Source organism: Pipistrellus kuhlii, unplaced genomic scaffold (genome assembly GCF_014108245.1).
Source record: "Pipistrellus kuhlii isolate mPipKuh1 unplaced genomic scaffold, mPipKuh1.p scaffold_m20_p_3, whole genome shotgun sequence".
Taxonomy (NCBI): domain Eukaryota; kingdom Metazoa; phylum Chordata; class Mammalia; order Chiroptera; family Vespertilionidae; genus Pipistrellus; species Pipistrellus kuhlii.
The window spans coordinates 55,106,564-55,119,925 of NW_023425529.1; the positions used below are offsets into that span (position 1 = coordinate 55,106,564).

The following is a 13,362-nucleotide window of genomic DNA, read 5'->3' on the forward strand; positions in this document are numbered from 1 at the left end:
CGGGGACCCAGAGCTCCGCGGGGCGCGCAGCTAAACTCTTCCCGCAGAGTGCTGGCTCCGCATGGTGGAGGCGCAGGTAAAGGCCAAGCCCCTGAAAGGCTCCCGGGCAGTTCCATTCCCGCGCCTTTCCTAGGACAGCCGCCCAGGGGCGACCCCGGGCGGCGGGAGGGGCGCGGCCCGCGGCGAGCCAGCTCGGGACCGCCGGCCTGTCCCTTTCACCTCGCCGCCGGGCGGGAGCACGTGAGCGGGGCTCCGGGTGGCACCCGGGCGCCGCCGCCGCCGCCGCCGAGGCAATTGTATGGAGAACGCTGCCGCTGGCCCGCGGCCAGGCGCCTCGGCTCGGCGGTCCGCCCGGCCCCCCTCCTCCCTACACTGCTCCTCCCGCGCAGCCCCCTCCTCCCCATCCGCCCACGATTAGAGGTGGGCACTGCCCCCACCCCGGCCCGCCGCCCCCTCCCCAGGCGCGCGCGCACGCATACACACACACACACACACACACACACACACATCCCGCTCGAATCCCGGGGCAGGAACTCAGAAAACTCCCAGCCGGGGCAGAGCGCACTCGGTGCAGGACGCAGGAGCGAGCAGCCGTCCCCCTCCAGCTCCCGGTGCCGCCGCCGCTCCGGCCCCCGAGGAGGCGCGGTGCCCCCGCTCCCCACCCTCCTCCGCGCTCCGCGCCCGACCCGCTCCCGTCCCGGCAGACGCTCCCCGTCCTCCTCGGCTTCCCGACTGCCCGGGGCGCTACTTGTTCGTTCTCTCTCTCTCTCTCTCTCTCTCTCTCTCTCTCTCTCTCTCTCTCTCTCTCTCTCTCTCTTTTTCTTGCTCTGCGAACTCCGCCGAGCAGGGGGGAGAAGAGGAGGAGGAGGAATTTTCTCCCCCTCCTAACATTTCAAGGGACACCCTCATTCACTACAAGTCTCTTCCCTCTCCGAGCTCCTGGCGAAGCGCTCCCGGGGATCGCAACTCCTGATCCCCAAACCGAAAGGGGTGCCTTCCCAACTCCAAACCCTCTTTTTCTTTTCCCTCGCTTTCCTCTTCCTCCTCCTCTCGCCACCACCACCGCCACCTCCACCACCGCCACCAACACCTCCACCAACACCACCTCCACCTCCACCTCCACCTCCGGCACCCAACCGCCGCCGCCGGCAGCGCCTCCTTCTCTCCTCCTCCTCCCTCTCCTCTCTCTTGGCAGCCGCTGGACGTCCGGTGTGGATGGTGGCAGCGGCGGCCGCTTAAGCAGCAGCCCTCGCAGCGCGCCGGCTCTCGCTCCCTCCGCCTCCTTCTCCAGCCCCAGCGGCTCCTCTCCCCGAAGGTGCCGGGCCGGCCGGGGGCAGCGGCGGCAGCGGCGGCAGCAGCGGCGGCGGCGGCGGAGGCAGGATGAGCGCACGCGGGGAAGGCGCCGGGCAGCCGTCCACTTCAGCCCAGGGACAACCTGCCGCCCCCGCGCCCCAGAAGCGAGGACGCGGCCGACCCAGGAAGCAGCAGCAAGTCAGTACCCCGGGGGGTGGGAGCCCCGCGCCCTCCGCGGGGGCCCCCGCGATGTGCAGCCGCTCGGATGCAGGAGTCCCGGGCGTCCCGGTCGCTCTGGTCGCTCCGGTCGCGCCGGCTGTGCCACGCGCTGCCCGCCAGCCGGCCGGGGGAGGGCTGCGGAGTCCCGTGCGCGGCTGAGCACCTCCGGGCGGGGAGGAGGGGAGCCGGGCCGAGAGGCGGGATGCAGGCGGGAGGTGCGGTGGGGGGTGAGAAGGGGAGCGGGTCCTCGGACTTTCGCTATTGTGCACCGTCCGGAGGGTCGAGGTGGCTCCAGGTCCCTGGAAGCGGCCGGCCGGGGTCCGACCCTCCGGGGCTCGCGGGCGCTTTCCTTAACCGCGTTGCAATGGCCCCGGGGGAAGGAAGGGCGAGGGGCTAGGATGCTCTGGATGGGGCTCAAGTTCTGGGGGGCCGTTCAGGGCTCTGTCTCCCGCCATCCCGGGCGGCTAGCGGGCCCGGGGCTGGGACTCCGCAGCCGCCCCCTTGGCGCCTTCCCCGAGTGCCTGGTGGCCGGAGACCCGCGCGCTCCCGACAAAGAACTCGCGGGCAGCCCGGTCCCCTCTGCGCTCTTTGAACGCGGCGGCGCCGCCGAGGGATCCCCGGGAAGGGGCACCCGGAGGGGCTGGGTCCGCCGGGGACGGGATGAGCCCGTTTGGCCCGTGGTGCGAAGGAAAGTGAATGTCGGAGGGAGAGTGCCCTGAAGCTCTAGGGTCACTTCCTCGCCAAGCGCCCAGGCTCCCTTTTTTGCCCCTGGATCCCGCGCCTCCTCAGCGCTTCAGACATTCAATGTGTTAGTGACTCCAGGGCCATTGGCTGGGGGGTTGGGAGGGGAAGATCGAGGGGCGCCCGGGACCCCGCGGAGTGGAGGGTTTTGTCTGCGGATGCAACCAATTAAGCGTGCAGCCGGCGCTTGCAAGGCTTGCGCGCAGCAGCGCCCAGGGCGGGGGGTTTTGTACGCTGCAATTTCCAAGCCTTGGCGGGCAGGGCTCCGGAGCGGGACATGCCCATGGAGAACATTTAAACTTCGCTTCCGCGGGCTTTTAAAACGTCTTCATCCCTTAGACTCAAAGAGCTTCCTTCATGGCACAGAGGCTGGTTATAGAAAATTATCCCGGAGTCGCAAAGCCGCTCGAGAGAGCGCGGTGGGGAGAGCGAACAATGTTGGCTGGCCTGCGCGTTTTTTTGAGGAAAATGGAGAGGGCTGTACCTTTTTTAAATCATCAAAGGAAACAAGCCCATCTAGAGGCCCCCGGGTTTTCCCGCTCTGCCTCAGGCGACACCTCTTACCGCGCTCGGACCCCGTTTTCCACCTCCCAGCTAGTCCCTGCCGGTCCCCTCCCGCCCAGTTTCCCACCCGCCACCCAGCTCTCTCGAGCTCTTCTCCTTGCCTCCCGCCTCCAAAAAAATAATGGAAAAGAAATTGCTGTGTGGTCTGGAGGTGATGGGAGGTTTTTACCTTTGAGTTAAGGCAGAGTTCACAAAGAAAGGGAAATGGGTCTCCGATGTGTGTGCTCCGGATGTGCCCACTGGCGCTAGTGGTCCCACGGAAGCTTTCAGTAACCTTCCCCAGATTCTCTCAGTAGGACGCGAATTTTCATTGAAGACTTTCACGAGGAGTTTTAAGTTAATTAGTCTCGTTTAATCATCGAATCTGAATGAAGTGTAATTTGATGATGCACTAGGTAAATATTTAGGAACTGGAATATTAATCATCACATTCTCTTAACCACTTGAGTATTTACTAACTTGGCATAGAAGCCATTTAAAGTTTTTGCTAAAACCTATTGATAGTTTCAATTTCTCCTTCCCAGACACTTCCATTCCTCCTTAAGACTCCCCACCCCCTTATTTTTCTCCAGTTCACCCCCATAGCAGTTTTCTCAAAAGAAAGTTTTGGGGAGTTTCTTCATTTTTATCAAAAGATATTTAAATTTAGACTAGAGACCATGCCTGAATCTCTAAAAGGAAGTGGAGAATTGAAGCAATTATCTAGATAATTCAAGCAAAACCTCCCACAACAGATTTAACATAATTATTTGGAAATTTTAAGGGGAATGGAGTTGTTTTGAGTTGAAGAACTTGGATAATTGCTCCAATATTTCACTCAATGTGTTGACTACAATGCAGATATGTAGAGATGATTAAAAACCATCTTTCAGTAGGGAAGATTGTTGAAATATTTATGATGTTAGCTTCCTTTTTCTGTTAGAAATTTTGATTTCTAACAGAAAAAGGAAGCTAGCATCATAGTATTTGTGTAAAATGCTTATGGCCAGTAGTATTTGTGTAAAATGCTTATGGATGAATTGCCAGATGCATAACCATGCAACCTTTTCACCTTAATGTATGCCTTTCCTTCTAGAACATGCAAACTTGTCATCCTTTGTTACCTTGGTAGGGTTGAAATGGAATCTAGGTTTCATATGTAAAATATGTTTCCTCTTTGAACCCTTGGATTTAAAAGGGTCCTCATTGCCCCTTTCTGAAAACTCTGCATCATCCCTACTATTTAAGCTTTAACTGAATGTGTTCCAACAGTTCAGTGGAGCAGCACATGCAGAAAATGTAACTATGGGGTCAGGGTCAATTTCTTGCAGACCTCCTTGCCACAACAACATTTTTATTTTTATTTTATTTATTTTTTTCTTCTCCACAATTAGGAGCCAACTGGCGAGCCCTCTCCTAAGAGACCGAGGGGAAGACCCAAAGGCAGCAAAAACAAGAGTCCCTCCAAAGCCGCTCAAAAGGTGAGATTTCTCAAGTCAGGTCCTCCCAGCTTTCCCAACTCCCACAGGAACCTCCCTGCAATTTTCCCATCCTACATCCACACTCAAGGATTGGTCTTCACTGGTCAGCCCAAGACGCATTTCCAACCCTGGAAAGGAATAAGATTTCCAAGCAAGTGCTTAGCATAAAAAGTTCATAAAGAGGCTTCCGTGTTGTGTTTAAACAACCACCAAATAAGATGAAACTTAAAATGGGGTTGGGAAGGTGGGGAGGGGGAGGGAGTGGCGAATGACACATTTAAGGTTTGGGCCATTTATGAGATAGTTAAATACAACTCAACACAATAGATTTTGTAATTTTCTTGAAAAGTAATAAAGATTAATTTACTTTGTGCTTATTTAAAAGACTACTGTAAAACCAAATTCCACTATTAAAATTAAGCACTTTATCAAATAGATGGTAATTAGAAGTAAATCCAATTATCAAATACTGGAAAAAATAGGACTTTTACAGCTTTAAATTTGATGATAAAGTATATTGCTTGCTTACAATAAGCTTGCAATATATTATAATCTCTCAAAAAGCCTTTCCATCAGGTGATATAGAAATGCACTCAATGGAACAATGACAAATTTTCTAAACAAATCTTTGACTCACTGTATTTTTTTGGGCAGGATAGAATCCAGTCAAGTATAATTTCCAGTGTTATCCTTTATAAACATTGAATTGTAGTGTAAAATAACTTATGTTGCTTTTATTTGAGCTAGAAAAGAGAAAGAATCTCAGTATCAATTCATATATAGAGGGTGACTATACAATTTACATGTTTTAGCCTTATAAATAAATCTGAAAAAAAAATTCTGTATTTTATCTTTAGGTTTGTATACTAGTTAAAAACAAAGATTCAAAATTCAGGAGTACATTTGAGTGTATTTGTTAGAAAGGACTCTATGGTCATCTTTTGGGGGTTAATGTTTTATGTGGTTTTTCTCTGATTATGGGCACTTACCATCATATATGTGATGGTTTTCATATTATAAACTGTCATAGCAACCAGTGATACATATAAAGTTATTTAGGGTATAGCTATTATGTTTTTGTCTGTTTTATTTTAATAGTCTTAAACAGAGTTGAAGGAGCAGGTTTTTAATATATTTAAATCTAACACCTCAGAATGAAGATGGGTGACTCACATTTAAATAATAAACTTTCAAGTAGCTCTAAACTACCTACTCATTTAAAAGTGACAATACATAATCTTATATTCCTGACCTAAATACTTTCAGTCACAATTTTATTGATTTATTAAATTAACTAAAATAAGGCTCATTTAACAGGTGTTTTGTTTTGTTTTGTTTGTTTGTTTTTATGTAGCATAGTGTGGGATTTACCTAACTTGATTTCACTTAAATGAGATGACAAAGGGATAGCTTGGTAGATAGCTAATGTACATTTAGACTATGATGTACTTGCTCTAAAAGATGCATCGTAATAACATCTCCCAGAAAGAAGCCTGTTAATCTCATCTTAAATTATTTAAAATATAATACAAAAGAAGGAAAAGGAATTACCTTTCGGATTTCATTGTATTACATGTTTTCCAATGTAAAGAGATGCTTCTATCACCATTCATTTTTAACAGTTTAACATTGACTAACAAAATCTTCATTGACAAGGAGAGCTGAGACTTATGCCTAATTTACCACCTAAAACCATATAACAAAAATGTTGATCTCTTCCAAAGTAAGGAAGGTTTTTTTTAAAATTACTTTTATGATGGGCATTTACAATGACCCAAATTAGACCACTCATCTCTCTGTTAGTTCTGTATGCATACATATTACAACTGCCAAAACAAAAGTGGACTTTCTTTTTCCCCAAAGAAATGCTTCCCTGAAATCTCTTATTCTTCCAGACAAAATTATTTCACACAATGGTTAAAGTCCCCCTTCTAATAAAAGTGAATAAATATATTTGCCAATAACATGACTGTTATATTTCTTCAGTTTTATTAATTATGCTTCATTTGGAGAAGATAATACTTTGCAAAACAGTGAATGACATTGATGAATTGTTCATGGCATGTGTAAACTTAAGGTATTTTCACTTTGAAGTCAGTATTTATCAAGTTTGCTGCTACCCAATATAAACATAATTATCAAACATATTGTATTCTCACAAAACACAAGTTTGTAAGTATTTTGAAAAGGACTCTTTTTTAAGAAATAGTTATATTGTTCATAATGTGTAAGATAAACATATCCTGCTAGACTGACCAGAGTAGATATGAGCAATCTTCTATGATTAATAAATTGGTTATTCTCCTGAACACTGTGACTCATCTAAATGAAAACAGTGTAACAAAAACTGGTAAGTATATAAGAGAATAGATTCTAAAACTAGAGAAGCTACAGTGAGCATTAGAATCCCATGATGTGTGCTTAAACTTTCTTGCTGCTTGGAGTTCCTTTACTTACAAAGTTTATGTTTGGGCTCAGTAATTGGCCTTGGGGCATTTGAAAACAAAACTGCTCCTGGGAAAATTAGCAGTGTGAAACTTGACAATGCATGCAGAGCCTGGCAAGACCAAGTGCTTGACTGCTAAATTAGCTATCACTTTAATTGCAGGCCATAGTCAATATAAAGTTGATCTGGTTAATATAAAACAAACATTTCTAAAAATACTATGTGTTATGCTTGGAATTTTTGGGAGAGAAGATAATTCTTACATTTGCTTCTATTCCATTATGACAAATTCCCATAGATGACCATTATGTAGCAATTCTAGTCCTTAGAATTCCAATCTGAGTTCTCAAAATTTGTCCCTGAACTAGTTTCGTATTGTTATCTTAAAAGAAACTGGGAGCTAATGTTTTCCTGAATACTTGATTTGTGTGTGTGTGTGTGTGTGTGTGTGTGTGTGTGTATTTTACCCTTTTATTTATGTTTTAGTTTGAGATATACCTGTAACCAGTTGCCTCTGAATTTCCTTTTTGTTTTGTTTTGTTTTCCTCTCATTTGTGCTGGACGGAAATATTTTCTATTTTCACATTACCCACGTTTGGGGAAAAGAAAGAAATCCTCTCCTAATGTTTGGTTTAGGGTTTTTGTGGCTCTTTAATTATTTTAATTATGAGAGAATACTAGAGGGGTTGTCATTAATTCTCTAGTGTTTAACAATATAGGTCAAATTCATCAAGTCTCAAGCCAATTCTCATTTATGTATTTGTAGGGGGGAAATTTTTAGATTGAATTACATTTTTTTTCTTTATTGATTAGGGTATTACATATGTGTCCTTACCACCACTTCCCCCCCCCCCCCACGCTCATGACCTCACCCCCCTGGTATCTTTGTCCATCGGTTAGGCTTATATGCATGCATACAAGTCCTTTGATTGATCTCTCCCACTTACTCCCACCTTCCCCTACCTTCCCTCTAAGGTTTGACGGTCTGATTGGTGCTTCTCTGTTTCTGGATTTGTTTTTTGTTCATCAGTTCATGTTGTTCATTATATTCCACAAATAAGTGAAATCATTTGGTATTTATCTTTCTTTGACTGGCTTATTTTGCTTAGTATAATGCTCTCCAGGTCTATCAATGCTTTTGCAAATGGTAGGAGTTCCTTTTTACAGCAGCATAGTATTCCATCCTGTAGATGTACCACAGTTTTTTAATCCACTCATCTGTTAATGGGCACTTAGGCTGTTTCCAAATCTTAGCTATTGTAAATTGTGCTATGAACATAGGGGTGCATAGATCCTTTCTGATTGGTGTTTCTCTTTTCTTGGGATATATTCCTAGAAGAGGGATCACTGGGCCAAATGGGAGTTCCATTTTTAGTTTTTTGAGGAAACTCCATACTGTCCTCCACAGTGGCTGTACCAGTCTGCATTCCCACCAGCAGTGCACGAGAGTTCCTTTTTCTCCGCATCCAGATTGAATTAAATTTTAATAGAAGGAAATTGCATACAAAAAAGATCTCATGTGTGAGGTAGCCCCCTTCATAATGTCATAGATTTTCTTGAGTTGCATTTTGACCAGACCTAGAGAGCAAAGCGAGGAATGAAAATATATGGGTAAAGGATGTATGTATGATTCAAATAAAGTGTTCAGATTAAGATTTAATATATCTTCTATTTACCTGATATTAATTGGGTACTATAAAAGCAGATTTGTGCTCCTTCTAATCACATTCCCAGAAGTGTGCTTTAGTTTTGATAAATGCTTACTAATGCTCATCATAGATATTTACACGAGGGTGAGAGATTGTGAGTTTTACTTGTCATTTTAGATAAATATTGGAGCATAATGCTAAGTGAGGACAAGATTCCCCCCCCCCCCCCCCCAAATATAGTAGGCTCAATTAAAGAGAGTAACCAAAGGCGTCATTAGAGGTAAGTTGGAGAAAAGATGTTTTGGGAAGTTATCATAGAATTCCAGCCAATGGTTTCTATGTTACTAGTATGATTTTGTTTGATTCCTTTGTGTTTTAGTGGGGAGGTAATTCCCACTGACCCTGATATGCAAATGAATCCAGGCAGGTAGAATTACGAAAAGCCCAGTTATTGTCTCCATTGTGATGATACTTTAGGCTGACCTGCCTAAACAATTGACTCATGTTTTTCATTTCACTTTTCCAGGGAGGACCAAGCCTTACTGCATCAGTAAATTTTGTCTGGCAATGCCTTTGAGTCATCATAGAGTATGAAACAAATATGAGAGAGTCAAGTACATCTGAATTATTTCATGAAGTAGTGTAATTTCAGGGAAGTCATAATTCCCATTCTCTGCAAGCTATCGTTCTTCTCAACTTTTTTTTTTTTTTTTTTTTCATCAATAGCTCCTCATTACTTTGACTGACCTACAGACAACCGTGGCTTGTCTTTACCTCCCAAGTCTCAGTAGATCATTTTGCTAAGGAGGTACAACATACCAGATTGGTATTCTGTTGCATTTCAGTTCTTCCTTGAGAATAGATGGATGCTAGAGAGCATTTTAGTAGTATGTCAGTTAAGTCATTCAAACCTATCTTGTCTTGTTAGTGACTTTCCAGAAAGTCACCTTGGGACCACATAGCTTGGCACAATGGTGGAACAAATGAATTTCACTATTTTAGATTCTGAATTTTTTAGTTATGAATTCTTGTTCTGCCAACAGGAGGAGAAGGTGAATGAGAACTTATATTTTAGGCTGTTGTTGTATTCAATATTGCTTGAGTATACTGCACAGTTTTGAATGACACCTTCTAATTCATTTATCGAGGAGTAGTGCAGTCATTTTCTTTTTTCCCAGGATAAAGCAAGGGGCAGTTTGCTCAGAAGGTAACCCCTATAAACTCTTGCATCATTGATGCTGATTTTTCTGATTACAAAGGAGGTGGAGGGACAGTATAAAGAAGAGAATCTTAAACTTCGAAGATATTTTTTCTGGTTATTTTGGCCTTGGTTTAATTTAGGGTTTGCATAGGTGAAGATAGAGGTGTGTAAATAATGATATGAGAGTTGACTATTAGGGCTTCCTTGGTTAAAATGAGCACAAACTCCAGTGGAGGATAGAATGTACTGACAATGTCTATTGGAAAACATGGAGTGATTGCAAACTTGCAGTATCTTTTTAAGACAAAAAATGGTTGGCAGTTAAATTTTGGAAACCCATAGGACTGGATTATAAAAAATGTAAAATAAGAGTTACTCAGTGCTTAGTCTGACCAATCAGTCCAGGTGATTTTAATGCCACTGTTTATATTTGTAAAGGAACCACTGAAAAAAAAACAAATGTGTCTTTCTAAACTTCATATAGTTGATTCCATATGCTCTTCAGTCTGCAGGTCTTAGTCTAAACTTTTCTACATATCTTCTATCTATCTATCTATCTATCTATCTATCTATCATCTATCTATTATCTATCATCTATCTATCATTGATCTATCAATCATCTAGCTATACCTATATACATGCATACAAGTACATTAAAACCAAACAAGGTGCTACTACCCCTAAATAGCTCTTTTTTGTTGTTGTTCAGATGCACTCATTGATTAAGGAAGGGAGAGTTCTGGCTTTCATGCATTATCACAATACATATAAACTATGACGAGAGCATTTAGATTAGCAAAAAATTAATAGCTATCTAAATTTGATCCAGAAGTTCCCAATTCCAGCTCCTGTCCATGTCTTTATAGGAAACTTAGAAATGTTGTACTTTTAACTACTCACTTGTTTCTCACCCTAGAAGGTCTTTATTTTTTTTAATTCACCCATGGCTGTTTTACTTCATATGGGAACATCTCCCAAAGTAACAGACCCCCGATTGCCTTGAAATCAGATTGGGTCTCAGTCATACTTACACATGTAGGCAGGTGGCTTCACCTCCCATTTGTGAAGCAAGGGGAAGATGATGCTCAGGAAACCACTATGGGAACATACAAAACTGCGAAGTACTTTCTTAAGGTAACAGTTTAAAATGTGGAGGGCAGAACAGATTACATTTGCATACCTTCTAAACGTTGTCACTCATTTTACAATATGCTATGTTAGCTCCTTTCATCCTCTGATGTAGGCATTTGGTCTTCATTTCACAAATGAGAAACTGACACATCTAATGTTCAACTCGAGCAAGTGGCAGTGCCTGGATTTGAATCCAAATCTCCTCCTAAAGCTTGTGATCCTTCCTGTATTACATGCAACTTGTCAAATATTTTATAAGATATTTGCCAGGAGACTGTTATCTTCAGTAATCGGAAATGCACGTTGAAAGTTGGGTTTTGAGAAACCTTTGGATGGCAGCTCTTTACAAACTTATAAAGGGGTTGCAGATGTGTGCCACAGAACTCTGTCCCCCAGTTAAACCCAAGGGCTATGCTTTTGGAGGTCATTAGACACCCAGAAATTTTCTTAACTTGTTAAAGATGAAATGCTTTTTTAAAGTCTTACCCACAAGTCCTACCAAGCTGAAGAATTCTGAAAGCAAGAGGGAAACAAGACACATACGTGACATAAACAGCAGTGTTTCTTTCATTCCTTCTTTCTTCAGTAAATACATAGTAAGCATGTCTTGTGCACCAGGCAAAGCACTCATTCAAATTCAAGAGTTATACTTGCTAGATGAATTTCCTTCATTATTTTTTAAGTACAGAGTGCACTTAGAAGCTTGGAGTATCAGAACTCATTAGGGAAAGAAAGAATTACATTTCCCATTTAGCATTTCTCCCAGCTCTTATGAACTTGCTTCTGAGTATATAATAAAATTAAAGATTCAGGTCTGAAGCTAAACTTTTTGAACAAATCAGTATGAATGAGGGCAAGCATTAACACTTTTAACAAGATAGGATATGATAGTTGCAAATAGTATAACAATGCCAGTCATGGTCTGAAATTTCAGTTCTCACAAATGTAGAATTTCTGCTTTCTCTCCCAGATAAGCAGGAAACATTTAACATGAGTTTTTGTGTGTCAAATTATATGTGTTTGCAGCATAGAACCCAATTCCACTCTGGCAGAGGAAAACCAAATAGACCCCTCCATGGTATACACATATTGACATATTAAAAACAAAACAAGATCCCAGAATGTTTTGTTTGTCTTCTATGGAAAAATAATATCCCGGAGAGCATTAAACACAGGGCGGGTAGGGGGACGGGGGAAGCTAACGCCTGTGCTTTGCATTATGGAAAAGCCCCGGATTGATGCTGGTTTACAAAAGAAAACCCTAACCTGTTTTGCAGCGTCTGTGAGGTTTGATCGGAATGATTAAATAATGTGGGTTGTAAGGAACAATGAAAACCTCCCAGATCGAGGCCACACAGCACAGCTAATGTGTTTCTTCTAGATGGAGTCTCAGAAGAGGGTTTCGGTTTACATGTAACACTGGCCTGAAGACACGCAGCCATTCTGCTTTTTTACAGGTGACAGTGTGATATTTTGGCCCTTTGGAAAATGGTGCAGAATTTTTTTTCTTGAATAGGCCTTTCGTGAGATGCTCCCTTTAAAGTCCTCTGGTTTGCAGGGCTTTCTTTCTGAGAGATTGGCTTCCTCTGGCTTTTGAAGTGCAGTGAAACCCTTTTAGGAAACAGCCCTCTCTTCCACAGAGTTTAGTTAGATGCATCCGGACCCCACCAGGGCCCCTGACACCTCACAGCTGAGCTGGGAAAGCCTGGGGTGCAGCTAGCCTTGAAGGTCAAAAGCCCCCTCCCCTCAACTCCACCTCTCATCACCAAGCCTATTAGGAAGGGTTTCTATCTTCCATGTTGGCGAACTTTACCACTGGGTAAGTTATACCAAATCAGACACTGCTTCTGTATTAGGCAATTTTTGTGCTTGTGTAGCTCACTATGTCCTAGCCAAAGGGTTTCTTAAAAGCTTCATTCTAAAGGTGGCAGGTGGGTGTAATGGAATATTTGCATTGACCGAACCTCCTGTGAGATTGGACCAACCTGAAGAAAAACTTTCCCTTCAAGAGTTCCATCGCCTTAGGAGGGAAGGAACATTTCTCAGCACCTCATTTAGGGCGGGCATTTAGGGCGGGCAGGGCACTCCTCACAGGAGGCATTATCTCCAGTTCACATAGGAAACCACATGGGGGTTTTTCAGGGACCTGCCCAAAGCCCTAACGCTAAATGTCAGAGCAGGGGCTTGGGTCTAACCTTCCCAAAGAGGAGTCTGTTTCTGTTAAGATACTACCCTCTCTCTCTGAGAGCCCTCCCAGAAAGAGCGTGTGGCTCACTGGGCACTCCAGGCTCTCACTTATCCAGTTCATGCCCTTATGATTGAAGTTAAGACACCACCACTAACCCCTGACAATAAGCGATGCCTCTGTGAAGCGACTAGAAAGTAGGAGACGGCGATTCAGAGCAGTCAGTCCCAGGGGTATAGAAAAAGGCTCCACCGGGTTTCCTTCTGTTCTGGGAAATTAGCTGAATCTGTGAGGGCTTTAGTTAAAGTATCTCCTCCTGGTAGCAAATGCCTGTGGGAAGGTTGCAGCCCTGTTGGGAGGTAGGAGCCAAGTCCTTAGAGCCCAATGGAACTGTGTTCAAACCCCAGATCTGCCATTTACCAGCTTTGTGTGTGCCCTTGAGTTGTTTACCTCCCCTATCTAAAATTTAGTTG

General features: G+C 44.1%; 1 protein-coding gene across 5 annotated transcripts in view; it reads left to right on the plus strand.

Moving 5' to 3' along the window:
• Positions 1 to 447: 447 nt before the first annotated feature.
• HMGA2 (high mobility group AT-hook 2) overlaps positions 448 to 13,362 on the plus strand; it is a 142,274-nt gene continuing 129,359 nt past the window's right edge. The window contains exons 1-2 of one of the 5 annotated variants that reach the window (XM_036454831.2): positions 448 to 1,491; positions 4,191 to 4,277. In XM_036454831.2, coding sequence (XP_036310724.1) covers positions 1,381 to 1,491; positions 4,191 to 4,277 — 198 coding nt within the window. In that variant the 5' untranslated portion in view covers positions 448 to 1,380. The remainder of the gene's footprint in view (positions 1,492 to 4,190; positions 4,278 to 13,362) is intronic. The other 4 variants (XM_045588220.1, XM_036454829.2, XM_045588221.1 and 1 more) reach the window with 4 other exon arrangements.